The 15280-nt window shown below is 44.3% G+C and overlaps 1 protein-coding gene and 1 pseudogene across 2 annotated transcripts; both read left to right on the top strand.

The window, feature by feature from the left end:
* Positions 1–411: 411 nt before the first annotated feature.
* Cfl1-ps2 (cofilin 1, pseudogene 2) lies at positions 412–911 on the top strand (annotated as a pseudogene).
* Positions 912–3320: 2409 nt separating this feature from the next.
* Armcx2 (armadillo repeat containing, X-linked 2) lies at positions 3321–8195 on the top strand. Of its 2 annotated transcripts, none has more exons than XM_008773429.4 (5): positions 3321–3479; positions 3873–4110; positions 4570–4723; positions 5000–5065; positions 5361–8195. In XM_008773429.4, the coding sequence occupies exon 5, from the start codon at positions 5492–5494 to the stop codon at positions 7802–7804; it is 2313 nt and encodes a 770-aa protein (XP_008771651.1). In that variant the 5' UTR covers positions 3321–3479; positions 3873–4110; positions 4570–4723; positions 5000–5065; positions 5361–5491; the 3' UTR covers positions 7805–8195. The 2 variants fall into 2 exon arrangements, with proteins under 2 accessions (XP_008771651.1, NP_001014296.1); NM_001014274.1 differs by having other exon boundaries at positions 3422–3479; positions 4624–4723.
* The last annotated feature ends 7085 nt before the right edge of the window (positions 8196–15280 follow it).

Genomic DNA, 15280 nt, shown 5'->3' with positions numbered 1-15280 from the left:
CAGACACTAAAAATAATAAACAATTTACAAAATAAATGGTGTTTTTACCACAAAATGACTAAAAAATTAGAAGAATTAGCAAATAATCTGAATTACATAGCTGAAGAAACCTGTGAAAGATAAAATATAACATAAAAATGGACAGAAACTTACATGACATGTCCCTAGGGAGGAAGTCTTGGTTTTATGACAATAATGTTCCCCAAGTGAATCTGAATATTTACAATGTAAATAGCGATGCCTATTTTCTTTATGATTTTTTTGTTTGACTTGGAACTTCATCAATAAGCATAAATGTACTTACTTACTAAGATGTGCTTTAAAAGAGAAGCAGAGAGTCGGATCCCGGCAACAGCTACAGCACCTCAGTTCTTCTGTAGCTCTTTCTGCCTCCTTTTCGTTTCCAGAAACATGGCCCCTGGTGTGGCTGTCCCTGATGGTGTCATCAGGTGTTCAATGACATGAAAGTTCTCAAGTCTTCAACGCCAGAAGAAGTGAAGAAATGAAGGAAGGCAGTGCTCTTGTGCCTGAGTGAGGACAAGAAGAACATCATCCTGGAGGAGGGCGAGGAGATCCTGGTAGGAGATGTGGGACAGACTAAGCACAATCCCTACACCACTTTTGTCAAGATGCTGCCAGACAAGGATTGCCACTATGCTCTCTATGATGCAACCTATGAGACCAAGGAGAGCAAGTAGGAGGACCTGGTGTTCATCTTCTGGGCCCCCGAGAGTGCATCCCTTAAGAGCAAAATGATCTGCATCAGTTCCAAGGATGCCATCCAGAAGAAGCTGACAGGAATCAAGCATGAATTACAAGTTAACTGCTATGAGGAGGTCAAGGACTGCTGCACCCTGGCAGAGAAACTAGTTGGTATCACCACTATTTCCCTGGAGGGCAAGCCTTTGTGAACCACTTCCAGCGCCCAGCCTGGAGCACCTAGCAGCCCTAGATCTGCTCTTGGGTGTTGCAGGCTGCCCCTTTCCTGCCAGACCAGAGGGGCTGGGGAGATCCCAGAGGGGTGGCTATTCCTTCACCACAGTTGCCAAACATCCCTCTCACCCCGTGCACTGTCTTTTCCCTCCATCCCTGACAGTTTTGGCCTTAGTAAACTGCTTTCGATCTTTTGATTCCTCTTGGGTTGAAGTAGACCCAGTCTGATCCTAGGCACCCAGTTTGGGGGGAGCCTGTATTTTTTTAATGACACCCCTACTCCTCATCTGTCCCCATCCCATGCTGCCAACTTCTAACCACAACAGTGACTCTGTGCTTGTCTGTTTGGTTCTGTGTGTAAATGAACTGTGGAAATGACCCCACACACACACCAGCTGGTTGCCCTCTCCTTTCCCTTGATCTTGGCCACTCATGCAAGCAGGACCAGAAAGGGACTTTCAATTAAAAAAAAACAATAAAAAGGCTAATTTTTTAAAAGCAGAGATTGTTAGCAAGACTTTGGAATAAAAAAGCTACAACATTCTTTCTTTGTATATATCTTACATATTTTTCCTTTCACGTTAGGAGGTTAAATCAAGGCTTCAAACATGTTTAGTAATATTTATAACTAGACGAAAGAGATTCTTAATCTTGACTAATATACAAAACACAAAACACCTTTACGTGGTTCTATTGGCCCTTAAGGGGCCGATACCTGAGAGATGGATTGCAAACCCCTTGAAAAACTGTTGAGGTCAAGGACCTCTAAATCCCACCTCCTAAAATCTACTTAGACCCATACACAACCAAAAATAAAACCTTTGGGATGAATAAAATCCTAGGTTTGGTGCAAAATAACTGCCATTCATCATCCACTTTGGACCAATAGGCTGATTTAACAGTAGCTTTCCGCCAGCAATCACTTCTGTATTCATTGAAATATTCAGCTCCACAGACAGATGGGAAGAGCAATCTATTTCATGCATTGCTGAGTTATCCCGAAGAGAAGAAAGGTAAGGAGCTAAAGGCATTCACCCATGTCACCACTTTGATGGCCTGTCTATATATATTTTGGGAATAAGCAACATGGTCAGATGTCTGCAGGCAGGGGGGCATCGTTAAAGGCTCGGGAGTACTGGAGCGGGTAGTGGAACTACAGCTTCTCTCCTTCTGAACAAAGCAAGGAGGATTTTACCATCCTGCACCCATCACACAATTACTTTTCTTAGCCTTGAAGCATCTTAAAGGTGAATCACTAAACTGGAACCTAACCAGGGACAGGTGTTCAATTTTATCACGGTTACAGCCATAAAGTCGCAGGAGAGTAACACAACAGTAAGCAAGGGCATGGTAATGTTAATAAGTGTGTTTCCCTAACAAGGAAAGAGACGAGCATCTACTAATTCAACTTAAAAGCTATTCCAGGAGACTGGAGAGATGGCTCAGTGGTTAAGAGCACTGACTGTTCTTCCACAGGTCCTAAGTTCAATTCCCAGCAACCACATGGTGGCTCACAACCATCTGTAATGGGATCCGATGCACCCTTCTGGTGTGTCTGAAGACAGCTACGGTATACTTATACATAAAATAAATAAATATTTTTTTTAAAAAAGCTATTCCAGTAGAAGAAATATAGGATATTATTTATCCAAAATATCAAAGGTATGGCCACTGAATACATCTCCATAGATCAATTCACAGATCATATGGAAATACATTTATATTATCAAGAAAAAATAATTTTTAGATGCTCACAACCTAGCACGCTTAAAAATCAATTATTCCCCATGGGGCCAAGAGCAATGATATTCTATGTGATAAAACGTAAGCAAAATTGATGTGAGAGAAATCTTTATTTTAAACGAAACGTTTCTGTTCATTTTTGCTGCTATTTCCCACACTGAGTTTCTTGTTTTATTGTGTCTTCTTCATGTAAAAATAAAGGTGTAGCCATAGTTTTTAACACAAAGAAGGGGTCTCCCAGAAGTGCAAATCTCACGTCCTGTCCAGTCCTAGCTTCCTCTTTGATATTTGTCCCATATCTACTTAGACAGGTGCAGAAACTCAATGGCGAGGGAAACGGTCAAAGTAGGTAAGGACTGGACAATGAACAATGGAGGGGAAAGCTTGGAGTAACCCAGGGAAAACTTGACTTAATTCCATAAGAGAAAAAAAAGGTAAAAAAAAAATTGGCGACAGTTCTAGAAGTTGCAGCTTCTCCCTAGTAACAAGAGAAAACAAGTTCATATAGGGAGAAGGGGCTACTGTGGGCCTCAGAGGTTACAAAGGCACTGAATGATTGACAGGGCCGGCTGTGGTGGGATAAGGTAGGGGTAGGATAAAGGAGGGGGTTTGTGCTCTTGGTGGGAGTGGAATTCGGGGACTCAAGCTTACTGGTGATGAAGCTCTCACGTGACCAAGAGCTGACGTGGGCAAAGGTACTTAAAGCCTTACGGCCATTCCTGCCATCTTCCTCCGGGTACCCAAGGCTATTATAGCTGCGGTCTGCCAGGCGAGACGGAGAAAATTCCCTCAGAACTGGTCAGGTGAGTGTTACAATGAACATTCTCCGGACCCGGGGGATAGAAATAGCCTAGGGATGCTGAAGGCCAAGCCCACAGCGACTGCAGCCGAGGTTCTGCAGACTCGGGATCCTGGCATAGCGGATCTTGGTGGGCAGCGGGGGAGGGGAGGAATGGCCTGAAAGGACCATCGGGTGTCTGGAAGAAACCGCTTGCTTCTCTCCCAGCTGTTCTGCGGTTTTAGTTTGACATTCGGCTCAGCTCCCTTCCTTGCCTTGCTGTTTTGAGCGGAGGGGGAAGGAGAAATAAAACGCGGTAACACATAGAAGCCCAGAAAAGGGGGTTGGGATCTGGCGACCGGCAGGACTTGAAATTTGGAAGCAATCGGTATTTTTCCCTCCCACCCTTCCTCTTCAGACACCCGGCTGCCACAACCCTGCCCCCTCCCCTCCCCTCCCCTCCCAGCCCCCTGCCCCTTCTAGGGTGCTAGGAAATGGGTGTGCCAGCTTCTGTGGGAGAGATGGAGGATTTGGCCCTGTATGGGCTGCTGGCTGACCGTGAGAGAATCTGGTATTGAACCGCCATGCTAACTGCCAAGCTGCTTTCCAGACACCTGCGGCCCACCCAGACCTTCACCCTGAAAAAAGGAATTCGGGTATGCAGACTAAAGAAATGGCGGTTGTCTGGGGATTTGGGATGGAGGTGGGAGGTGGAGCTCAGAGCAGAGAAACCACAAAAAAATCACGACCCTGGAACTAAAGAGGCGGGCCTAGAGGCCCTTTCTCTGCAGGCTAGAGCTAGGCCAGGAAGATAGGGGACGAAGAACTGCTGAGCACAAGCGGGGAACACTAGAATATCTGGCAGGACTCCCTCCCCACCCCCCTGCATCTCAGACAGCTCTTGCTTTGCCCCCTCTGCCTCATTGCAGCAGTAGAAGGGGTGTGGCGCTGTGTCTCAGAAAAATGGCGGCCAGAGGTGGGGCGAAATAGAAGGGGGCGTTGAGGCCTGGGGAGCCTGCGCAAGTGGGGGGAGGGGACTGGGATGGGTGGGATGTGAGTGGCTAAAAGAATTAAAGGAATTGAAAGGTGGAATTCTTTGCCATTTTGGTGTGCAGAGAGGAAAAAGCTAACCTCAGGCCTCTTGTTCTGGATGCTGATATGTCTATCAGGTTCTTAGGCTGTCTCTGCAGTCTGTATTCCTGCCCTTCAGCCTCAGCACGAAGCTCTGGCTGAATTAGAGGAAGGAGAAAGACCTCTGAATTCTTGCAGGTCAGTGTTTGGGGTGAGGTGAGAAATGGTGGTATGGGTGTGGCAGAGACCAGAAGCAGAATACCTTCCCCTAAATCTTTTCCTTCTTTTAGATACTTTTGTTCTGGGCTTCCCTTTTTGGTGCAGAAATGGGGGCATGTGGTATCTGCCTTTGTAAGTTGGAGGAGAATAGAGGGAGTCCTAAGGGATAATTTTTTGGCCCACCAGAATGCAAGTCAGGGGAGAAAGAACAATCTGCTTACCCAAGGTTCACAACCACCTGTCATCTATTCACAGATCCGTCTACCTTTAGGCCCTGCAGCCACAAGCAGAGTGGAAATTGCTCCTGATCCCAGGAAGCTGGTATGTACATGAACACTATCTTAGGACATTCGAATGGGGATAGGGATATTGTAGGTGAATCTCCAATTTACCCCTCTCTGCCAGCCCTCCATAATATCCCCTCCCCATTTAGGAACAAGTAAATTATGGGTAGTGGCCCTGGGAAGGTGAACTAGAGTTGAAGATCCAACCTGCAGCTAATGTCTAAATCAGCAAGCACAGGCTATGACACCTGTGTCCCCAAACTCTCTTCTCAGGTTAAACACAGTAAGCCTAAAATCCTGTGCCTCTCATTCCTAACATTCATTCCTACCAGGTCCAGCTCAGCTTGCAGTCCCAGAAGAACTTTCAAACCTGAGCTTGAGAGCCTCCCTCCGACTGGTGTATCCATTTCACTGAAGCAAGCCAGTTCCACAACCTGGATCAGAGACTCAGTCCAGGTGTACCATGAGCCGAGCTCGGGATGCTGGCTGTGTAGCTGCTGGAATAGTGATTGGGGCTAGTGCCTGGTACTGTGTCTACAAATACACTAGGGGGAAAGAACAGAAGAAGAAGAGACTGGCCAAGCCCAAGAACCGGGCCTCTGTGGGTACTGGAACTAGGGCTAGAGCTGGGCTAAGAGCTGGTTTCACAATTGACCTTGGGCCAGGATTCAATCCCCCAACCCCAGTCAGTGTTGAGACAATGAACAAGGCCGAAGAAGCCTCCAGTCTTGCCACAGCTGTAGCTGAAGAGGTGGCACCCACTGCACCCAGTCCTAAGGTTCAGAATGGGGCAGAAAGGAAAGTCCAGGAGCTAAAGTCAGGAACTGAGGCTAATATGGAATCTATAGTCATGACTTCAGCTGCCTGTGCAGTTACACCTCCTCCCAAGGTGACAGGGCCTCTCACTGCTGCAGAGGCTCCAGAAATAGTAGGGGGTCCCAAAGTGGTAGAAACTTCTAGCACCACAGAGGCCTCTGCGGCAGTAGCATCCCTTGGGCCAGCAGTATCTCCGAGGGTAGCACAGTCTCCTGGGCCAGCAGCACCTTCACCATCAATAGTGTCTCCTGGGCCAACAGCAATTCCCTGGGCAGTAGCACATCCTGGGACAGTCCAGTCTCCTGGGTCAGCAGCAACTGCCATGGCAGTGCAGTCTCTTGTGCCAGCATCCCCTTCGTGGGCAGTAGTAGCACCTCCTGGGGCAGTCTACATTCCTGTGGCAGCCCACTTCACTGGGCCAGCAGCAGCTCCCAGGATAACCCAGTCCCCTGGCACGGTGATACCTCCGCTTCCACCCCCATCATCAGTGCTTCCCAGGGGAGTCCCAACAGTGCCTACCAGAACAGTTCAGTCTCCCGGGGCAGCAGTACATCCTGTGGCAGCCCAGTCTCCTGGGGTAGTGCCTCCTAGGACTGTCCAGTATTCTGGGGCAACAGTGCCTTCCGGGGCACCAGCAACTCCTAGGGCAGCGGCATCTACCCAGAGGGCAGCAACCACAGAGGTCCCTAGGGCAGCAGCACCTGCTGAAGCTACAGGGACTCCTGGAACAGGAACACCTGCCGTGGTAGCTGAGGCTTCTCTGCCCATGCATTCTGGGGCTGCAGAGACTCCTGGGACTTCAGGGTCCTCTAAGACAGCAGCCACAGGCAAGAAAGCAGCCCCAGGAGTTCACACTGGGGCTATACCTAAGACTGGGGCAGCCACTGGAGCTGTTCCCAAAGGTGGAGGCAAAGGTGGAAACAAGAACCGGAGTGGAGGCAAGGGCAAAAATAGGAAGAACAAGGTTGAAGTGGATGAATTGGGGATGGGTTTCCGTCCTGGTGATGGCGCAGCAGCGGCTGCTGCAGCTTCTGCTAATGGGGGGCAAGCCTTCCTAGCAGAGATCCCTGAATCTGAGGAAGGGGAGTCTGGGTGGACTGATACTGAGTCAGATTCTGACTCTGAGCCAGAGGTCCAGCAGAGGGGGAAAGGGAAGAGAACCATTCCCATGCATAAGCGCCCCTTTCCATATGAAATCGATGAGATTCTAGGTGTTCGAGATCTCAGAAAAGTCCTAGCCTTGCTTCAGAAGTCAGACGACCCCTTCATTCAGCAAGTGGCCCTGCTCACCCTGAGCAACAATGCCAACTATTCGTGTAATCAAGAAACAATCCGAAAGTTGGGAGGCCTCCCAATTATTGCAAACATGATCAATAAGACTGACCCCCACATTAAGGAAAAAGCCTTGATGGCCATGAATAACCTGAGTGAAAATTATGAGAACCAGGGCCGACTTCAGGTGTACATGAATAAAGTGATGGATGATGTCATGGCCTCTAACCTGAACTCGGCGGTGCAGGTAGTTGGGCTAAAATTTCTAACGAACATGACTATTACTAATGACTACCAGCACCTGCTGGTCAATTCCATTGCAAACTTTTTCCGCTTGTTATCTCAGGGGGGTGGAAAAATCAAGGTTGAGATTCTAAAAATCCTTTCAAACTTTGCTGAAAATCCAGACATGCTAAAGAAACTTCTTGGTACCCAAGTGCCGTCATCATTCAGTTCCCTTTATAATTCTTATGTGGAATCAGAAATTCTTATTAATGCCCTTACTCTATTTGAGATTATCTTTGACAACCTCAGAGCAGAAGTGTTCAACTACAGGGAATTCAACAAGGGGTCCCTGTTTTACTTATGTACTACATCTGGGGTGTGTGTGAAGAAAATTCGAGCCTTAGCAAATCACCATGACCTCTTGGTGAAAGTGAAAGTTATAAAGCTGGTAAACAAATTCTGATTGATCTGTGCCCTCAAGATGTGAGATCTCTCAGTTTTCCAGGCTGGAAGCATTAACAATGAGACATTATTGTTTTTCTACTTGTGTGTATAGTACGGGAATTATTCGGCTGCCAGTTTTGAATAATGTATCATTCGGAGTGATGTTATCTGTGATAGTCACCAGCTTTAAGCGGAACCATTTTCTGAATACCAAATAGTCCTATAGTCCTGTAGTCCTGTGATGTGAATTGTGCTGCTTGGGTCGAGTATTTCCCCTGGGTCCTCTGTGAACTGATAAGTAATCTTGTCTGTGAATGGCCTACTCAGCTCTTACTTGTTTTGACTTGAATTTTTGTCACCAAAGACTTCATATGTGTACCATCAATAAAGTGTATGTTGCAAAATGGCAAGGAATTGTTCTGGTGCTTTAATTAAGTCTGACTCTAAAGGTAAGGACCACGAACACATGTGGGTTACTAACAGTACCTGGGCATAAGCTCGGGGTCAGATGCTTGTTGTCTGGGAGGATGAGCAGAACATCAATGAAGAATGCACTTAAGATGAGCCTAAAGGGGCCCCAACTGCATATGTAGCAGAGAATAGCCTTGTTGGGGCACCAGTGGAAGGGGAAGCCCTTGGTCCTGCCAAGGTTGGACTCCCAGTGCAGGGGAATATGGGGGGGCAGTACGGGGGATGTATAGGGGGAATACTCTATGGGGAAGGGGGAGGGGAAGGAGATGGGGGCTTAAGGACAGGAAACTGGGAAGGGGAATAACATTTGAAATGTAAGTAAATAAATATATCTAATTCTAAAGAAGGGGGGAGGGGTGAGCCTGAAGGACACCATAGAAGAGTAGCCTAGAAAGGAGAAATGGTACGAAGAAAGACATAGGGGTAGGAATTCTGTTCCTATGTCGGGGGAAGCAGAAAAACAGAACCCGTGGAAGAGGAGTGATAATCACAAAGATGATCATTTAGGGTGAAGAAGTTCCTTTTGTTTGTTTTTAAAGTCATAAACCTTCAGCTTGGATATCAAAATATTCTGTTATTGAGGGTATAACAGGACACTTTACACAAATAAAAGGAAAAACAGGGCATCCTTGCCTCACAAGTAGGAGGACCTGGCTTTGATCTTTAGAACCCACTTAAAATGCTGTGTGTCATACTGCCCACCTGTAATCCTGGTGCCGGGGGTGACTAGACAAGAAGATCCCAGGGCCTGACTGGCCAGCCAGTCTAGCACAATTGATGAGCTCCAGGCCAGAGAGAGACCGTGTAACAAAGGAGGAATGGAATTCCTGAGAATGATACCTGAGACTGTCCTCTAGTCCCAACATGAACACACACATTAACAAGTAATCTGGTGGCAATTGCAAGAGGAATCAAAGCTTAGGGGTGGAGATAAAATGAGCATTTGTTTGAAAGTTATAATAAACCACATCTAAAATTGTGAATGGTGAAATGAGGTGATAATATGACACAATACACAATAAGGCATCCTTGCACATGCACACCACAAGCAGAGGCACACACACACACACACACACACACACACACACATCCAAGACCCCCTATCTGACACATTCTGACAGGAAAGGGCTCTCTCAGACAACTGTGAAGAGCATATAATGACCAAATCTCATTTAGGATGGGAAAAATCAGAACAATAAAAGGACCTTTGGTGCTGACCCCTGGTAGGATTCTTAAAGCTAGAGATGTCAGCTCCTTTAGAAAAGGAGTTGGGGAGAGATTTTTCTTGTGTCCTCACCCCAACTCCATTGTTTTTCAGTGCAAGTTCTTTCTTCTCTGGCTGACCCAAGTAATCAAAGAAGAAAGAAAATAAAAAGATACTAAAATGTTTTCCGAACACAGCCTGCTCTGCTGACATCCAAACAAAATAATTTATGAAGCTTTGGGCTCAACCACCAGCAACAAACAGAGAGAGAGAGAGAGAGAGAGTCAGAGACAGAGAAACAGAGATGTATTGCACATCATGACTTAAGATAACATCACATTAGCAACAAAAGTAGATGTGATATATTTTATAATGTAATATAATCATCCCATAATGTATATACATATTATAACATGATTTTTTGCACAGGAATATAATCAGTATTTGTTAATCCAGCTAAAAACAATTAAAACTAATGTACTTCTATACAAGTATTTTTTTTGATGGGTCAGTAGGTCTCTTTTTTTTAAAATTTATTTAATACTTAATAATAATTCTTTGGTTTCCGGGCAAACATCCCCCTCCCCCCTCCCCTTCCTTATGGGTGTTCCCCTCCCAACCCTCCCCCCATTGCCGCCCTCCCCCCAACAGTCTAGTTCACTGGGGGTTCAGTCTTAGCAGGACCCAGGGCTTCCCCTTCCACTGGTGCTCTTACTAGGATATTCATTGCTACCTATGAGGTCAGAGTCCAGGGTCAGTCCATGTATAGTCTTTAGGTAGTGGCTTAGTCCCTGAAAGCTCTGGTTGCTTGGCATTGTTGTACATATGGGGTCTCGAGCCCCTTCAAGCTCTTCCAGTTCTTTCTCTAATTCCTTCAACGGGGGTCCTATTCTCAGTTCAGTGGTTTGCTGCTGGCATTCGCCTCTGTGTTTGCTGTATTCTGGCTGTGTCTCTCAGGAGCGATCTACATCCGGCTCCTGTCGGTATTAAACTTGATTATAGCCAAAAGGCTGAGAAGGGATCTATAAATCCATTAAAAGACATGACTTTTTTTAAATTATTGGCTATTTTATTTATTTACATTTCAAATATTGACCCCCGTCCTCATTTCCCTTCCACAACCCCCCATCCTGTCCCACTTTCCCCTGCTTCTATGAGGCTGTTCCCCTGCCCACCCACCCCTTCCTGCCTCACATGACCCTAGCCTTCCCCTACACTGGGGCATCACATCAAGTCTACAAAGGACCAAGGACTTCCCCTCCCAGTGATGTCAGATAAAGTCATCATCCTCTGCTACATATGTGGCTGGAACCATGGGTCCCTCTATGTGTACTCTTTGTTTGGTAGTTTAGTCCCTGGGAGTTCTGGGGGGTCTTGTTAGTTGATACTATTCTTCCTATGGGGTTGCAATCCCCTTCTGCTCCTGCAGTCCTTCCCCTAACTCTTCCATTGGTGTTTCCAGCCTCAGTCAGATGTTTGGCTGAGAGCATCCACATCTGTATTAGTCGGGCCCTGGCTGAGCCTCTCAGGAGACAGCTATTCCAGGCTCTTGTCAGCAAGCATTTTGTGGCATCAGCAATAGTTTCTGAGTTTGGTGTCTGCAGATGGGATGGATCCCCAGGTAGGGCAGCACTATGTTTATAGCAGCCTTATTTATAATAGCCAGAAGCTGGAAAGAACCCAGATGCCCTTCAACAGAGGAATGAATACAGAAAATGTGGTACATCTACACAATGGAGTACTACTCAGCTATCAAAAACAATGACTTCATGAAATTCATAGGCAAATGGATGGAACTGGAAAATATCATCCTGAGTGAGGTAACCTAGTCACAAAAAAATGGTATGTATTCACTGTTAAGTGGATAGATATTAGCCTAAAAGTTGTATCACAGACCATATGAAGCTTAAAAAGGAAGACCAAAATGTGGATGCTTCAGTCCTACTTAGAAGGGAGAACAAAATAATCACAGGAGGCAGAGGAGGGAGGAATCTGGAAGGGAGAGAGGAGGGGAAGGGGAAATGGGGCGGACAAGATCAGGTGTGAGAGAAATTGGGAAGTACAGAGGGTCAGGAAATTGAACAGAAATATGTAGCAGTTGGGGACAGGGAACTGGGGGTAGCCACTAGAAAGTTCCAGATGCCAGGGAAGCAAGAGGTTCCCAGGACCCAACAGGAATGACATTAGCCAAAATACCCAACAAAGAGGAGAAAGAACCTGTAGAGACCATATCCAGAGGTTAGGCACGGTCCTTGTTTGAGGGACAGGGCCACAGACCCTTCTCAAAAATTTTAACCCAGAATTGTTCCTATCTAAAGGAAATACAAGGACAAAGAGTGGAGCAGAGACTGCAGGAAAGGCCATCCAAAAGACACAGCTTTTAAGTTTATGACACATTTATAAAGGTTCACATAAGTAAAATTCTTTCAGATACTTAGTGTGAATATTTCTCTGTATTCTTTATATAAATTGGGGTCATACTGCACATCAGTAGCTCTCAATGAGTAGTTCACAAAATATTGCAGGTTGCTGAAAATGTACGGTCAAAACCACTCTCAAAATAATACTAACATGTTATTTGCTGTTTTCACAGGATTGACATTTGGTACAAAAGCAACGAGAAAATTACCAGTGTCATGGAGGGAATCAAGAGAGTGACATCAAAGTATACTAGTAGTGGTTGCATTTTTTTTTACAGTGGCATACTCAAATTCTTAAAAATCCAGTTTTATTTTGAAGGTTTCCACAAAGTCCTTGTTCATTATGAAATAACATGTTGATAACCCTCAATGCTTGAGTGCCTGTCTTTCAAGTAGTCTATGTGACAAAAAAGGAAGTACATGCAAAATACCGTGCTGCTAGCTTAAGTCAATGAATAGTTTTCTTGAAGAAAACTTATTTAAGTTGGTGGTTCTCAACTTGTTAGTTGTGACCCCTTTGGAGGAGATCAAATGACCTTTTCACAGGGGTCACCTAAGACCACCAGAAAACACAGATATTTACAATTCATAATGGTAGCAAAATTACAGTTCGGAAATAGCAATGAAAATGATTGGGTCATCTCAATATGAGGAACTGTATTAAAGGGTCATGCATTAGGAAGGTTGAGAACCAATGATCAATTATTTAAGTTGTTCACTGAAATAGCTATTGGTCATAGAACATCATTTTTACTTAGGAATAAATACATTAGTTTTTTAAAAGAAAGGATAAGGAAAATGTATTTATACACTACAGAACATTATTTAGCCATAAAAAATGACATTTTTAGAAAAGTGAATGAACCTGGGGGTCATTGTACAAAGTTAAATAAGACAGATTTATAAAGACAAACTCCATACATGGAGCCAAAAAAAACTTTCTTATAATCTGTAGCTTTTCACACTTATAAATTTGGCAGGCAGAAGAATTCCTTTGAGGGAAGCATTTCACAGGACTTTTCCCTAACAATAAAAATCTTAGCTTTTAGGAAGAAAATAATTTGGAGAACTAGAATGCTTGCCTATAAACTTGATTACTTATAGTACTTGAAGATTGTTCCGGAGACATTAGTAATCATAATGAGGGTAGTGGCCTTTCCATCCTTCTAGGGGAGGGCTAAAGGAAGCTTTGGAGCCTAGAATTGTTCTTACCCAATAGTGGCATTGTCCCCATGGTCATTTAATAAATAATAGCATTGCTGGGAGGAGGATAGACTCATGATTTCCTGACTCAGTAGTAAGGGGAGCCTGAAAAGATGGCCGGCCTGTCATAGTCATGTCTTTTTCTGCTTGACTGAGAATGAACATTTGCGCTCATACACTACACATGGGTACACCAGCATCTGTCTGCTTAATCCCAGGTGCCGAATTATTTTAACCATCTCCTTTTTCCCTGATTGGCATTGGAATCTTCTATCTTCCTTGAAATGAAACCCATTCTGTATAGATGTGTGTATCCAGGTCTCATGAATGTGCAAAAAAAAAAAAAAAATCCCAACCTATAATAGACATTCTATTTTGTAAAGACTAGAGTTGAGTCTTTTTTTTTTTTTTTGGTTCTTTTTTTCGGAGCTGGGGACCGAACCCAGGGCCTTGCGCTTCCTAGGTAAGCGCTCTACCACTGAGCTAAATCCCCAGCCCCAAGAGTTGAGTCTTAAATCACATCCCATGTAAAAGCGGACAACACAAAGTAGATGTTTCTGAAGCTTAAGACAGTAGTTCTTATTTAATTTAGTAAAATAGTAATAGGCACTAGAAATTGGGTTTCAGCCGTGTATTATTCAATTATTTCTGAAATGTGGCCGCTGAAATATTCCTTATGAATTGGTTAGGATAAGATATTTGTTTCTAAGAACTTCTAGTACAAACAGTTAGTAAGCCTGCATATGGGGTTTAATATAAAAGATAAAGAAATTAATGAAATTTACTATACGAATCCCTTCCACTAAGAGCTGCCAGACAGACCTCCAAGGGAATGAGTTTCAAAATTAGGCTTCTTCCTTGCTTAATTGCAATGTAAGTTGAATTTACCGCCTTGCCAGATCTCTTTAGTGAAACAAAGTATACTGATAACTGCAATAAGTGATCTGGGAAATCCTGAGTCTCTTTGGGCTTTTACAAAATTAGTTCCCAGTGTGCCTTGATGAGGAGGAAACTAGAAAAATGTCTCATAGGAGACTCAAATTTTGAAAATTTAAAATAACTTAGGTGTGAGGTTAAGACAGAGCAATGTGGGGTTGGGGATTTAGCTCAGTGGTAGAGCGCTTGCCTAGGAAGCGCAAGGCCCTGGGTTCGGTCCCCAGCTCCAAAAAAAAAAAAAAAAAAAAAAAGAACCAAAAAAAAAAAAAAAAAAAAGACAGAGCAATGTAAGAGAAAAGAGGAGGGGCCTAGAGGAATGAATGGCTCAACAGTTAAGAACCAGAGCTTGGTTCCCAGAACCCATAATGAGCATCAGATAACTGTTCGCAACTGTAGCTCCAGGGTCTTTGATATTTCCTTCTGGACTCAGTGGTCACCTATAGTCACATGCACACACCCACACGGACACACACACACACACACACACACACACACACACACACACAGAGAGAGAGAGAGAGAGAGAGACAGAGAGACAGAGAGAGAGAGTTAAAGAAAAGAAATCAAGAGAATTATGATTTTTAAATGAGCTTTTATTTTTAATATATGATCAGTACAAATTAATCACCTTGAGACTCCCAACTATTTTTGTTGCTGATTGGCTCTAGACTTGAATAAAATATGAAAAGTAAAGCTTCAAGATCAATCCCTAAAATAATAGACTTGGAATACAAGGCCAGGAAAAGTTTGTGTTGCATAAGTATGGGGACCAGAAATGCATTCTCACATAAAAGTCAGGTAATCTCAGCACTGGAAAGGTGGGGTCAGGAGGGCTCCCTAGTATTTATTGGCCAGCCAGTCTAGCCAAATCAAGAGCTCCAAAGATTCTGTGTAAGACTTTGTCTCAAAAATGAAGGTGAAAAAGTGATTGAAGAAGTACTTCTAGAAACATAGAGACACAAAGAGAGAGAGAGAGAGACAAAGAGAGACGGAGACAGAGACAGACAGACAGACAGAGAGACAGACAAAGAGACAGAGAGACAGAGAGAGACCTGGGAGACACAGGGAGGGAAGCACACACAGAGGAAAGAAGGAATAAAATCTATGTGTAAAACAGTAAAAAAATAGAATTCACTCAGAAAACAAGCATGTTGAATCCAATAGAAAATAAGACAGGTGAAATTTTTGAAATAGCATGTCAATCAAAGCACATAGTTCAAATGTATGAAAACAGGCTGCATCCACTCATTAAAAGATGTCA

This window comes from Rattus norvegicus, chromosome X (genome assembly GCF_036323735.1).
Source record: "Rattus norvegicus strain BN/NHsdMcwi chromosome X, GRCr8, whole genome shotgun sequence".
Classification (NCBI taxonomy): Eukaryota; Metazoa; Chordata; class Mammalia; order Rodentia; family Muridae; genus Rattus; species Rattus norvegicus.
This window is presented reverse-complemented; position numbering and strand designations above follow the sequence as displayed.